This window comes from Lutzomyia longipalpis, chromosome 1 (assembly GCF_024334085.1).
Source record: "Lutzomyia longipalpis isolate SR_M1_2022 chromosome 1, ASM2433408v1".
Lineage (NCBI taxonomy): Eukaryota > Metazoa > Arthropoda > Insecta > Diptera > Psychodidae > Lutzomyia > Lutzomyia longipalpis.
The window spans coordinates 8,678,793-8,692,666 of NC_074707.1; the positions used below are offsets into that span (position 1 = coordinate 8,678,793).

General features: G+C 43.3%; 3 protein-coding genes across 3 annotated transcripts; 1 reads left to right on the forward strand and 2 right to left on the reverse strand.

Annotated features, from left to right (window-relative positions):
• Positions 1 to 273: 273 nt before the first annotated feature.
• On the reverse strand, positions 274 to 5,209 carry LOC129787599 (DET1 homolog). The gene is made up of 3 exons (XM_055823319.1): positions 4,123 to 5,209; positions 567 to 1,057; positions 274 to 492 (listed from the first exon to the last, which is right to left on the reverse strand). Exons 1-3 carry the CDS (start codon positions 5,110 to 5,112, stop codon positions 306 to 308), a joined length of 1,668 nt encoding a protein of 555 aa, XP_055679294.1. The 5' UTR covers positions 5,113 to 5,209; the 3' UTR covers positions 274 to 305.
• Positions 5,208 to 6,843, forward strand: LOC129787805 (alpha-1,3/1,6-mannosyltransferase ALG2). The gene is made up of 2 exons (XM_055823599.1): positions 5,208 to 5,313; positions 5,372 to 6,843. Exon 2 carries the CDS (start codon positions 5,395 to 5,397, stop codon positions 6,616 to 6,618), a length of 1,224 nt encoding a protein of 407 aa, XP_055679574.1. The 5' UTR covers positions 5,208 to 5,313; positions 5,372 to 5,394; the 3' UTR covers positions 6,619 to 6,843.
• Positions 6,680 to 13,813, reverse strand: LOC129787359 (activating signal cointegrator 1 complex subunit 3). Its single transcript, XM_055822900.1, has 5 exons — positions 13,698 to 13,813; positions 13,414 to 13,554; positions 13,091 to 13,346; positions 12,500 to 13,015; positions 6,680 to 12,437 (listed from the first exon to the last, which is right to left on the reverse strand). The coding sequence occupies exons 2-5, from the start codon at positions 13,533 to 13,535 to the stop codon at positions 6,834 to 6,836; spliced, it is 6,498 nt and encodes a 2,165-aa protein (XP_055678875.1). The 5' UTR covers positions 13,536 to 13,554; positions 13,698 to 13,813; the 3' UTR covers positions 6,680 to 6,833.
• Between the last annotated feature and the right edge of the window lie 61 nt (positions 13,814 to 13,874).

Here is a 13,874-nt window from a genome sequence, read left to right on the forward strand (position 1 = left end):
CCCCAGTCTTCCCTATTCTTAGGCCAGCAGAGAAAATTCAAAAAGAATCATACTTTTTCTAAGCAAATATTTAAACATGTTTTTTTTTTGCATAGAAATGAATTATTCATTGATAGGCGATAAAATGATGTGGTTCATTGACCGACCCACATGGCTCTCACACAGAGATTAGCAGAAAAGCACTGAAAAAGAGTTCAAAGATCGTCGATCGCTCAGAAATTGAAAATTAACGCTAAATTAAAACACCTGGCAGGTAAAAAAAAAATGAAAATCTTTCGCTAAAAAACGTCAATTTTTATTGTTTCCTAAGTTGCGTTCCGGATGTGAAAATTGACGATATAATCTGTATTTATTCGTTGGACGCTGATTGCAAAGGGATCCGTGGGGTGGAAGGTGAAGGCTACGAGGTGACGAGACGATGGCTGGAGGTACTTTCCCTGCAATCCCGGAAATATCCTGAACTTTAGGAAACCAGAATCTCGCGCAAAGAATCTTTTGAAACAAAAAAAAATAGAAAATTAATAAAAGTCCTTCAAATAAAGCTTCAGTGAGCTTTTTCTCTGTACCTGATTGGGTACTCTGTGCACGCCTTTGGTCTCTCCATCACAGACACCAGCTTATCGTCGTAGCTGTAGAGCGATAGATCAAGGTACGGGGAGCTGCTGAAGCTTTGAGAACTGATTGGAAGCTGCGCGAGGATTCGCTTTGTTGCCTCCACCTTCCCACCACCCTTTGCATTCATGATGGTCTGCTGGAAACGCTGCTGAATGAGCTTAGCGTACATATTATTGGACGGAGATGCCGTATATTGGAATCCGGAATTGGATTTGGCATTGCGGAAGTGATCGCAGAAGTTCTCAAAGAGGTACAGCAGCTCCTCGGACGCATTGTCATACACAGCCAACACACTCGTCTCCCAAATGTTGTAAATGACAAAGAAACACGGCTGACTACTCGGCTCGGCGTGCTTCAGCGTCACAACCTCCTCGCTGGAATACTTGATCAATAAATGATCATCATCCAGCAATTGCATCTTCCACATCCTCAGCTGTCGGTACTACGGGATGACCAAGAATTTCATTTTTAATAAATTCATAATTGAATTTGTCCGGTAAGATCCTGAAAAGAGTCCTTTAGAAAGTTCCTTTAAAATGTGAAATGACAGCTATTGTAATTTATTAAACAAATAATTTATATTTCCTTTCCTTTTTGAAAATAAATATTTTTATCGAATTTAGAAGTTTTTGAAAGGATAATCAACCCCGAACGTCTTAACCATGAAATTCCAGAAGTTCTTATTAATTTTCTGGGCCAATACGAACAAAGAATACAAAAATAATATCGTAAAATAACTTAAAAGAAGCCTATTCAAGGTTATATCCAACAAACTCATCGACAAAACATTGTCGCGATTTTTTTTTGTAACATTTAACACTTGGAGGACAAAACTGGTAATCGCTGCCAATTCGACTTTTTTTTTAAACCGTCACAAATTAAAATATATCCAACTTATCTTGATAACTTCTACATGTATGTGTAGGCGACTTTAAATACTACAAATGTCTAAAAAGAAAATCTGGAAAAACGTTTTTTTTATAATAGAAAATTAAGATCTAAGTTTGAGGTTAAAAATTCATGTCCTCCAAAGTGTTAAAGGTACAAAAAAATGAGTAATTTTCTGGTTTTTATTTAACATGAAAAATTGTATATTTATTTGGTAATTAGTTGGTATACCACAATCGTGGCATACCAAGTATTGTAATCATCGGAAAAACCGACCACCTCAGATCGGGCTCAAACTTGGTATGAGCACGTTTTAGACATCCCACATTACGAAAATGGTGGTGGAAAATTTTTGATCCGGCCGGCCTGCCGGCCTGGACTCCACATTTCGCCTTATAGCTCGAAAACGGTAACAGATAGAGACTTCCGGTTTGAAGTTTTCTATAGAAATGTGGGTGTAAAATTTCATTTTTTCGCATTTTCAAAATCCAAGATGGCCGCCGTCCGCCATTTTGAAATACCGTCAACCACTTCCCTTACAGCTAGAGATCTGAAATTTTAGTATGTTGTAGAGCTCAGTGAGATGTTTTCATAAACAAATCATACTTGAAAATCGGTCAAGCGGTTTAGCAAATATGGCGGCCTAAAGCAAAAAGTGTTTTTTCGATATAACTCGAGAACGGCTTGACCGATTTTGATCATCTTGGTATCAAATGAAAGGTTTCAAGAAGCCCTACAACTGTTTAGAACATTTCAAGTTTTAAAAACATCCGCAAGAGGCGCTAAAAACAAAAACAAAAATTGCCTAACTTTAAGGAGCTATATCTGCGAATCCCCATCATAGATTTCCTTGAATTTTTGATATGTTGTAGCAGGACTAATAATCTTGCACCAGTCCGAAAATGAAGAAAATCTATGTCGCCGTTTAGAAGATATGGCCATTTGAAAAATTCTTAAATTTGAAAAGTTCTAAGAGCCATATCTCTTGAACCGCTTGTCCGATTTTGCTCAATTTGGTATCAAATTAAAGGTTTTGCAAAACTCTACAACTTTCTGGAACATCAAAAACCTCTAGGACCATTCCTTCAGAACGAAAAGTGCAAAAAACTGTTTTTGTTGAACAAAAATCCGCCATTTTGTATTCTGGAGGTGACCTTGAAAATTATTGAAATATATGACAGATTATAGCTTATTTCAATACCTTTCCAGAACTAGTCTCGAAATTTTTGTAGGTCTTGTGGAACTTGAGATATAACCATTTTTGTCTTTCGAATTGATGAATTTCATAAAAAAATCAACTTTGCCTACTAATCCTACTTACAAATTAAATTACAACGCATAGAATGACCCATCCGCGTTGTGGTATACCAACTCTAATAACTGGACGCGTTATGATTGACTTTTACTTGTATTGTATATATAATTGAATAAACTCCTCTAACCCATTAAGGACCCAGGCGCAATTTTCTAAGCAAAAAATTGATAGTTTTCTTGAATTTTCCTGAATTAAGGGATTGTCTCGAAATTTTGGAAACTCGGGGGCTTTCAAGAGCGGTTTTAGAGCCAATTTTGAAACGAAAAATTAGAAATTTGCTTGCACTCTTGTTAACCCTTTAAGGTTTTTTGGGTCATACGCTGACCCAAACGTGAAACATTTTATTTTTTCAATTATTTATGAATGTAATTGTTTTTCCATGTTACAAATGCATCAAATTCACGCATAAGGGGTCAAAGAAGACGTTTTGAGTGAGAAAAGTCTTCTAAAAAAATTCATAGAATAAAAATCGCGATAAAAGAGCGCATGTTTCAATGTTTTTATGTTTCACGTTGGACGTTAAAGGGTTAAAGGCCAAATACTGATAAGAATTCAGTATTTTCACTTTTGAAAAATTTTTTTTGTGCTCAAACAAAATTATTTGAAATTCTCACATTTTGGCCATTTCGTTCATGGAGAGTTTCCAAAATTTCTTGATCATCCCTGAAATTCTTTTCAAATTCTGGCCGGGTGTTACATTTTAGATTCTATAGTTATCCTAGATTAACATTCGATCATGGGAAATGAGATATATTGGAAAAATGATACGTTTTTACTGAAATTTAATAACCTCTACAATTTTTTGGTTGAATTTTCTGTCCGGGAGTTTTTGTGGTAAATTCCGGGAGTGAAACTGTGGAAAATTATGAAAATTTTTAAATATTTCTACAATGAAATCTTATTTGGCACAATTGTAGCTCCGGGAATATACAAAATAATTCGACATGATCCTTTTCAGGACATCCGTTAGAGGTCAAAATAGATTTTTTTCCGGCAGTTGAATATCTCAAGAACAAAAAGTCCGAAAAATGCTACAAAAATAGTTCTCAGATCCAGTCAACGAATCCTCTTTGACTATTTAAAAATATTTAGAAAATTGCAAGGGGATCTAGGGGCGAGAACTAATGGGGTAAGACAATTGCTAATAAATCATCTTTATCGCATAATAAAATGGGATTCAAAAGAATCACAAAAATCACAGAGAATTCTGCCTTATCCAGAATATTTTTTTCAAATAACGAAATCTTTGAAAAATTAAAAATGGATTAAAAAAAAACTAATAAAGAATGAAGAGAATGACTCACATGATCAAAGTGCTGATAGAACTTCCGGAGAGCCAGCTTGTCCCCGAAGTGATCGTGCAGGTGCTTTGCGCGCCTATAGAGGAAAACAAGGAGTCTGTGCTTGAGCGTATTGATGGTGACTTCCCTGAAAGCTGGTGGCTCCGAACGATTATCGCGCGGCGAATAAATTGGGGGTGGATATGGAGAAGGTTCTGAGCAGAATCTTCCGATCGTCCGGAGCCGGTAGAGCTTCCCGCGATGAATTTCGAAGATGTGGATTAGCTGATGCTGGACGGAGAGCACGGCTAGTGTGGTGTTGTACAGGTAGAGTCCCTGATTGTGTGACAGGAAGATTTTGTCCACTTTGAAGTCCCGAAAGTCCGACAGGACCCCATTGTGGAGGTCCACCACGTACAGGGTGTAGTCCTCAAGGAGGCACCTCTGCGTCGGCGTGAGGGATTCATTGTTTCTGTACATTTCATAGAAGTACGGCCGATCCTCGGGGATGAATGTGGCAGCCCCGACAATCACGTAGCGCCCGTCGTTCGTGAACAGGCTGCATTCACGATTTAGCTGTTTGTAGGGACACGTCATATTCACAACGTGTTTCAGCTTGAACAGCTTATCGAAGATCATGTGTCGCACGAGATTTGGCACTCCAGACTCCGAATTGGGGATTATGTCGGATTCCCAGGAGTACGTCAGGGACAGTGCGGATGTGACTCCCTGATATTTGTAGATTTCCAACGAAGTCTGATCGAAGGAGAATGCAATGAGGTACTTCCCGTCGGGCGTGAACTTCCGGAGGAAACACGCGGGCTTCTCGACATTCACAACAGTTAGATTTGGGAAGATATTCTGGTAGAACTTCTTCACATTGTAGATATTACTTCCTGGCCTCCGGAAGCCCCATGTTTCCCTCTCAATGAGGCGATTTACAATGTTCTGTGGCTTTATCTTACGTGGTTTGGCTGTCTCGTTGCAAATTATTGTGTCATCCTCGGAAGTCATTTTAATAAAATTGAATTTTGCCACAAAAATAAAATTTTAACGCAATTTTTGTTTATTTCTCGCGTAACAGCTGATTGTCAAAGTTGTCACTTTCCAATATTTCCAGGGAATTGTTTTTGATTTCGCTGATAAAATTTTCCTGATTTGTTGGCATTTTTTGGGCATTTTCCGGCTGGTTTTTCCCGATTTTTCCTGCAAAAAGTACGCAAGAATAATTTGAAAATAAGAGAATAACATTAAGAGTGAAAATTCATTGCAGGAATCGCTAGGAAGGAAAGGGAAATGGTCAGAGTTTTATTCCTGCATCCAGATTTGGGGATTGGTGGAGCTGAGCGGCTTGTCGTGGATGCCGCGCTGGCATTGAAGAATCAGGGGCATGTCGTCAGCTTCCTGACCAATCATCACGATGACACTCACTGCTTCGAGGAGACGCGAAATGGCACAATCTCCGTACAGACTGTTGGTGATTGGCTGCCCAGGAGTATCTTCGGGAAGTTCAGCGCCTTCTGTGCCTACCTCCGGATGATCTATGCGGCATTCTATACGGTTCTTGTTGTTTCCCAAAATGAGCAAATTGACGCAATCTTCTGTGACCAAATCTCCCTCGGAATTCCCATCTTGCGCTTTGCTAAGCACAGCCCCCGCATCCTCTTCTACTGCCACTTTCCGGATCAGCTTCAGACGCGCCCTGGGGGGCTACTGAAGCGAATCTATCGAGCACCACTGAACTTCCTCGAGGAACGAACCACCGGGCAGGCGGATCGAGTGCTGGTGAATAGTAAATTCACAAAAAGAGTCTTCAAGAGCACCTTCCGGAGTCTCACCCTCGATCCGGATGTTCTCTACCCATCCCTCAATACGGAATTCTTCAATCAACCCCCAGCAGAGGATGAGGTATCAGCGCAAATTCCCAGCAAAGCTTTCATCTTCCTCTCCATCAATCGCTTCGAGAGGAAGAAGAATCTCTCCCTGGCCATTGATACCTTCCGGCATATCGCTGCATCCGTCTCAGCGGCGGAATTCGACCGGATGCACCTGATCCTCGCCGGTGGGTACGACACACGCGTTGTGGAGAATGTTGAGCATTTCCAGGAGCTTCAGGGATTGGCCAAACGCTACCAGTTGCAACACAAAATCACCTTCCTGCGTTCCCCGAAGGACTCAACGAAGCTCTGGCTTCTCAACACTGCTCACGTGCTGCTCTACACCCCTGAGAATGAGCATTTTGGCATCGTTCCCCTCGAGGGGATGTACATGACAAAGCCAGTGATTGCTGTGAACAGCGGAGGCCCCACTGAGTCAATTGTGGACGAGAATACGGGCTTCCTGTGCCAACCAACCCCTGAGGGCTTCATGAAGCCCATGCTGAAACTCTTCCGGGACCCAAAACTCATTGAAACAATGGGCCAAATGGGCAGGAAACGTGTTGAACAGAGATTCTCCTTCGAAGCATTCACAGCTGCTCTCAATCAGATCATTGAGGAACTTCTCCAAGGATCCAAATAGCCCCTGAGGACCGTTGTGGTTTGCAAGAACTAAAGGAAGAAGGAAGAAAAAACGCCAAAACTACCAGAAATCACCTTTTTTTTTATTTCAAATGAATTGAATTCTTTCACATATCCTGACCAATTTCAGGAGGATCTCTAGTTGAATTGCAAAAAAAATGTCTCTAGTCCATTGAAGGACCTTAAATTAGGATTTAGTACGAATAAAGTTCATTTTCAAAGCTTCTCCTTGAGATATCTTTCGTAGTTTTCAGCAAAAGCTTGGTCCTCTTGTTGTTTCCCACTTGTGGCAGGAAGAACTTCCAGTTGGATGTCAAATTGCTGATCAAGGCCCATAAGGCAGTCTGACAGGAGGTAGAAGGTGTAGATGATCCTTCCTGGCTGCGGTGGAGCATCAAAGACGAGGTACTGCGTTGAACGGGAACCCCTGAAGCCGGCTCTCTTGAGAGCAATCAGTTCACAATCCTTCTGACATCCCAGCGTCAGGAACCATCCTTCATCCTTGCCTTTGGGGAATTTCGGGCAGTACACACTGCTTCCCTGCTTCACGCCCATTCGATGGAAGTTCGCAGTTAGCGTGTACTCCTCCCCTGCATGAACTTCCAACCACGTCTGCCTTGTCTGAGGCTGTTTAACCTCCCTATCTGCTCGTGGATCATCTAAATGTGGTCCCTGAATTGTCAGTCTCACACTCATTAATGGGAGTTCCTTCAGCACACGATGAATGTCCTCAATTTCCCTTTCCAGGAATCCATCCCTGAGCGGCGATGCAACAAGTTCAAAACTCCGAACGAAGCGTTCTCGAAGAACGGGTAGAATAATTTCTGGAGCATCAGTTTTGATCTTCTGGAAGAGCGGCAGATGATGCTCCTCGACGTGAGGGAGGCAAGTAAGTGGGGAATCATCGAACCATCTCGCTTGAATGACGCACTGCATCAGCTGCTGAACACGAAGCGTCGAAGCGAGCCATCCTTTCTCCGCACAAACATCCACCATTGCCTGCAGTATCCTTATCACCTGATCAAGAACTGACTTTGTATCCGTATGATAGTCTGCATTGGGTAGTGGGAGTCTCCCAAAATGAGCCTGCATGAGCAGGAAAGTCTTCGTGTAGGGTGAATCGCACGTTGAAGCTGGAACAGGTAGCCTGCAAACAGTTGCCAACTCTTCGTTGTACTTGTCTTCATTGTGTCGTACCGGTTGCTGATCAAACTCAAAGGAGTCACACATAATCCTCAGGAGTTCTTCATACCCAAGCTCTGGTCCAAGGCTATCAGCAAAATGCCTCATTGTCTTATGCGAGAGATAGTAGAAGGAGGAAATCCTCCCGAGCGATGTTGGATAGACGTACCGATCATCGTCATTCCACTCAACGCAACCGGCCAACTCCAACGTAGTCAGAACATTCTCCACCATATTCGTCAGGTATCTATTAACATCCTCAGGTTCAATTGAATCCAAATTGTAGTAAGTTGGATTCCGGAGAAGCCTCCTGAAGAAGTACGTCCACGTCAAGTAGTCAAGGATGCTCTGCTTCGTCTGAACTGTTCCAGCAACAATTTCTGCATTCACATGATCAGGAATAACGCCGTGAAGACTCGACTCAACGGGGAATGGATCGTAGAGGAATTTCTTGTAGAAGTTCTTCTTGATATCATGCACAAGAACAACGGCTATGCCTTCATTTCCAAACTGAGGCCTTCCTGCTCTTCCCATCATTTGCAGTACATCCGTAATGGGCATATCAACGTACCGCTTCTGTTTCCCATCGTAATACTCCGTCCCTTTGATCACCACCAAATGCGCCGGAAGATTGACACCCCATGCCAGGGTGGCCGTTGCAACGAGAACTTGAATCTTCCTATTCAAGAAGAGTTCTTCGCAAGTTTTTCGATCTTTCTCCTGAAGTCCCGCATGATGCAGTCCAATACCAAATGCAAGTGTCAACTTCAAGTTTGGATCGTGAATGTTCATTAGGATTTGCTCCATTTCCTCCTCTGATGTGTGCAGGAATTGTTTCGGATTGTCTTCGGATGCAAGAAAGGCTATCAAATCAAGCGCCGTTAACCGCGTTTGCCTTCGCGAGGAGACAAAGACCAGAGCAGGCGTGCAGGGTGAGTACTGCCTGATGGCTTGATAAGTTGGACGATTCATCGTTGCCATGCGTGGGCAGTAGTGTTTCCCAGGGTAGCCACTGATGTGAACTGTTAGTGGAACAGGTCGTACGGAAGGTTTGAAATTGTACAGACCCATCTGCTGAATTCCCAACCAATTTGCCAGATCTTTTGCATTTGCCAGAGCTGTGGACAAGCCAATAATCCGAAGATTCTTTTCCGTGTGATTTGAGATAAAGTTCGTACGGGAGACGATAACTTCAAGGACAGGACCTCGATCTTCACCCAGAAGATGAATTTCATCAATAACAATCAATGCTACATCCTTGACGTAGTCTCTTGTTTGCCACGATCTACTAATACCGTCCCATTTTTCAGGCGTCGTTACGATAATCTGAACATCTCGAATGGCTCGAATATCAGGCGTTACATCGCCTGTTAGCTCGACTACTCTCTTCCCAAGCTTCGCCTCAAGTCTCACCTTCCAGTCTTCAATTCTCTCCCTAACGAGCGCCTTGAGCGGAGCAATGTAGACTACTTTGGATCCAGGATGCTTCTCAAAAACTCTAAAGATTGCAATTTCCGCTGCAATTGTCTTTCCTGATCCTGTTGGAGCACCCAGCAGGACATTATTGTCCGTATGGTAGAGGCAGTGGAAGATTTGTGTCTGAATCGGATTGAAGTGACTAAAAGCGTAAAGAGCTTCATACTTTGGATTCTTCAGGACTGAAACTGGCAGTGGTTGCAGTGGGAGAAGTTCTGTGTGCGGTGGATGAATTTCCGGAAGGATTAAATGCTGGAAGGAGAGCGGGTGGGTGAGATGACTTCCCAGCCATGTATCACTCGTAACACGGATGTAGTACTGCGGCGGAAGGGGATCTTTCAATGGGATCGTCATCACCAGCTCTTGCGGTTCCTTCGATATAGCCTGCTTCTTTGTCAACTGGAACAGTTCTGAGTGGTAGATGAAGTTACTTTCGGGATCCTCAATCCAAACCCAGAAGGATTCAGCAAATTTCCCATGAACACGATCATTCCACTTGAAGCAGCCCGTTAGGAAGATTCGGATCCGTAAAACAGTCCTCGTGATTGGCTGCAGTGTGGCATCAACTTCCAAAATTGGGAATTCTTCTGCACATCTGCGTACCATTGCACCGTATTTGTGATTCCGTAGCATATCTCCGATCTCCTTGCTCTCCATCTCACGCAGAGCATAGATGGACAGCCCGCGGCTCTCAATCTTCTCAATTACATCCTGCGGAATGATGTAGAATTGTCGGAGCGGCGTCTCAAAGTCCCACATTTGCCGCTCAAACATTATGCTCATCATGAGAAGACGTCCAGCGAGGATTGGATTGTTTTGACGGAGAACAATTGTGAACAAGGCTCTGGCTATGCGAACGGCATTCTGCGTAATGTACGACATGTCGGAGATGAGGGAGAAGGATTTAACAAAACCACGTGAAAGGAAAGTCTGCATGAGGATGTTAACCTTCTCGTGGAGATTCTCACTTCCTCCCTTCACGACTACTTCGCAGTATTCATGAGTTAGGTTGTCCAGTTCATCCATTTCGTCGTCGCGCACCTTCAATTGCTGGAACTCCTGAGCATGAGACATCATTTCAATAATCTCCGCTTCTGTCATTGTCTGCCGCATCATTTCATTGAAGACTTCAACTGTGTCGTACTTTATGTAGAAGTGACTAGCAGTCCTGCCTAGATCTGTTATGTTCAGATCATTTGTGCGGGTATTGTACCGAATCATCCGGGCTTTATCGAGCGCCATTGCTGCGGCATGAATGAGTTCCCTTCGTTTGCGCTCCAACGTAAAATCAGCCTGAACATCCGTGTAGTTCATTCCGTAAACCTGCGGATTGATGCGCATCCTGACAAACAGGTACGTATAGCTGAGCCATTCTATTGCCTCGTCTACATTTGAAATCGTTCCGAGAGTTATTTCGGCATTCAGATTGTCTGCCAGGCACTGAATAAAGTTAGATTCAATGGGGAATTGATTAGTCAGAAGAGATAGATAGTGGTTCAGTTTATCATGACTTGTAATGATCATCCCAACGCCGCTCTTGTCAAACTGTGGCCTTCCTGCTCTTCCAAAAATCTGCAGAACATCGAGAATTCCCAAATCAATAAAGGTTCCATGCTTAGAGTCATAGATTTCCGTTCCTTTGATGATAACTGCATGAGCAGGCAGGTTAACACCCCAAGCGAGTGTTGCTGTACAAACCAGTACCCTGATGTGGCCTTCAGCAAAGTACTTCTCAACCAAGGATCGATCAGTTCGCAGCATTCCTGCATGATGCATCGCTAGGCCGTTGTGGAAGAGCTCAACAAGCTGCTTGTTGCGACTTTTGGCAATTGTTCGCTTTGCAACTCCAAACTCGGGACTCTCATCAGGCGTAAAGACTCCTAACTGTTGCTTCTGCTGGGCCATTTCTCTGAGAACAACAGCCGTTCGTACTGTGGCATTCCGTGCGTGTACAAAAACCATCACCTGATGCCCTTTCTTCAGCATCTCAACGCATTTATCGTAGCAGATTTGATCCATGTCTGATAGCTGTTGCAACGGTTTAATGGCCTTGACGCCAATGAAGACTTGACTCAGGGGGATGGGCCTGAAGCGTGAATCGAAGAAGAAAAGCCCAATCATTGGATTAACACGGAGGAATCGAGCTACATCAATGTAGTTTGGAAGTGTTGCAGACAAGCCAACAATACGGATCATAGACTGTGAAGACTCAACCAGACGAAGCGTTCGTGCAACGAGAGCTTCAACAACTGGACCACGTTCTCCGTGCAACAGATGAACTTCATCAATAATCAGGAGTTTAACAAGGCTAATCATTGCCACATCTCCTGCTCCTTTCCTCGTAACAACGTCCCACTTTTCAGGCGTTGTGACAATCATCTGCGTTGCAGCCATTTCGGCTTTTGTTAGCTGCATGTCTCCTGTTAATTCTCTTACGGAAATTCCGAGGGGTTTGAGCCTCTTCCCGAAGTTCTCCGTCATTTCAGCTGCGAGCGCCTTCATTGGGGCTACGTAGACGATTTTGAAGGAACTCCTGTCAATGATTCCTTCAGCTGTGTGATTCCTGATTGCGTGAACAATCGCCAGCATTGCTACGTTTGTCTTTCCTGCTCCTGTTGGAGCACAAACGAGCAAGTTGTCATTACTGTGATAGGCAACGGGGTAGACAACGCTCTGAATTCGATTTAGCTCCTTGGTTCCTTGGAAGGCGATCTGTCCGATCTCATCGAGTTCGGCGACTTTTACGCGCGTATTCCCAACGGATAGTGGGGGAGGATCACCAGCTGGAATCCTGACTTCTTCAAACATCTTCGAATCCTTCCGTTCAACATTATCTGGGAGGATTAGTTTCCCTCCTGTTACGAAGCCTACATGACTCTTGGCCTCCAACTGGGAATCGTAGACATTTGGGTAGCGTGGGATGGTGGGTTTTGCTGAGAACTTCACCTTTGGCCGATCGTGGAGGAGGGGATTGAATTTTGCTTCCTGCATCAGAGCCTGTTGGCTCAGAAGTCTCAATTTCACTGGATCAATCTCATCTGGAATGTTTAGCTCATCATTGTCGGCCTTTGCAACGAGCTTCTTCAGCTTCTGCTCATCCTTCCGGAGTTGCTTCATCATTTGCTTCTCATTTTCTGACTGAATTGTCACCTGAATGCCAACCTGGGGAGGAGATTTGCGTTCCTTTTAGATGCTGGAAGCTCTTAAGGAAGATCAGGACTTACCTGTGGCCGGTTAACTTTCTGCTGAAGAGCTTTCTCCTTCAGCTGAAGCCTTTTGTCCCCACTCTCGATGACTTTCACGATAACTTGACGATTCTGGAGGATTTCCTGGATTGCTTCGAACTTGTCAAAGCCCAGCATGTCAAAGAGTTCATTCTGAAGCTCATCGCTGGACTTTTGACTCTTCAGCATGTTCACGAGGGACTCCACGAGGTCAAAGGGAACATGATTGGCCAGCCAATTCCTCGTGAATTTCTTCTCCGTGGAAGCTGTTCCATTCACAGCTGTGGACGTACTGGGAGCGTACTGATCATAGTTCATGGAGAACTCATGAACAGCTAGGCAGGGAGCTGCAGCATTTGGGGACAATTCCTTGAGATTCGTCTCATCAATTTGCTCCAATTGGGGCAGTTGGCAGGTAATTTGGGAGCCCCACAGCTTCTCCTGCTTATCTGCGAGGGCATCCTCAAGGAAGCTCTTACTCTCTGCCTTCAGGGAAGCCCTCAAGTCTTTCACCAACTGCAAAGAGGATGGAGAAAACAGCCTAAATCACAAAAGGAACTCAAAGGGAAGTTTTGAGAATTTCTTTTTTACCTCAAATAAACTTTGAGCGGATTGATGGGAAAGGACTCCAAAAATCCTCCTCATCTCATTCACATGCATCACTGATGTTTTTGTCTCCCCAAAGAGCAGCTTCAGGATGTACATGGTGGCATCATTGACGACTTCCGGAGGTTCTTCCGGCCCGAGAAGTTCCTTCGTTTTTCGCCACAAATTCTGCAGATGTGAAACGGATTTTGCATCTCCCGACGCCTGGAGGTGCTTTGTGACATCCTTGTAGGTAATTTCTCTGCAACAAAGGTTTGAATTATTGCTTAAAATTCCCTAAAAGTGGGGGGAAGTAATTCAGGACTCACAATTCCTGCCCAACGATCCTTCCAAGGGAGGATGAAGTGGATGAATCTTGGAAATTATTTCTATTTACATCCAGACTAGTGGATACTCTCATTGCCCGTGATAATCTCGGTAGTTGGCTCATCTTCTGGCACTTTTTCCACCTGAAAAGAAATTAATTTCACAATCTTGATCAACCTGGTTTGAGACGTCCTTTGAAAATTAATGATTTTCTCAAAAACTCTTAAAGTTTTTTCACAAATTTTATTGTTTTCCAGTTAAGGGATAATTAGAGAACATAACTTACAAATTTTATGCAAAATATTTTAGTAAATCTCACTAAAAATCCTAAATAAATAATTTTTATCACCAAAAAAAATCCGGGAGAAGTTCTCTCTTCTTGCCGAACTTCCAGCCTTTTGACAGTTTTGACATTTCTTATTCCAATGGAAGACTTCCAAGAATTTGAGAACTTCCAGTTCCC

Bases quoted from the DNA above. Each gene is read 5' to 3' on its own strand.
- LOC129787599 (XM_055823319.1), bottom strand. From the start codon at position 5,112: ATGACTTCCGAGGATGACACAATAATTTGCAACGAGACAGCCAAACCA. The intron at 1,058-4,122 runs GTGAGTCATTCT...GTCATCCCGTAG, and splicing joins TCTATCAGCACTTTGATCAT to TACCGACAGCTGAGGATGTG. The intron at 493-566 runs GTACAGAGAAAA...TTGTTTCAAAAG, and splicing joins TGCACAGAGTACCCAATCAG to ATTCTTTGCGCGAGATTCTG.
- LOC129787805 (XM_055823599.1), top strand. From the start codon at position 5,395: ATGGTCAGAGTTTTATTCCTGCATCCAGATTTGGGGATTGGTGGAGCT.
- LOC129787359 (XM_055822900.1), bottom strand. From the start codon at position 13,535: ATGAGCCAACTACCGAGATTATCACGGGCAATGAGAGTATCCACTAGT. The intron at 13,347-13,413 runs GTGAGTCCTGAA...CCTTTGTTGCAG, and splicing joins AGGATCGTTGGGCAGGAATT to AGAAATTACCTACAAGGATG. The intron at 12,438-12,499 runs GTAAGTCCTGAT...TCTCCTCCCCAG, and splicing joins AGAAAGTTAACCGGCCACAG to GTTGGCATTCAGGTGACAAT.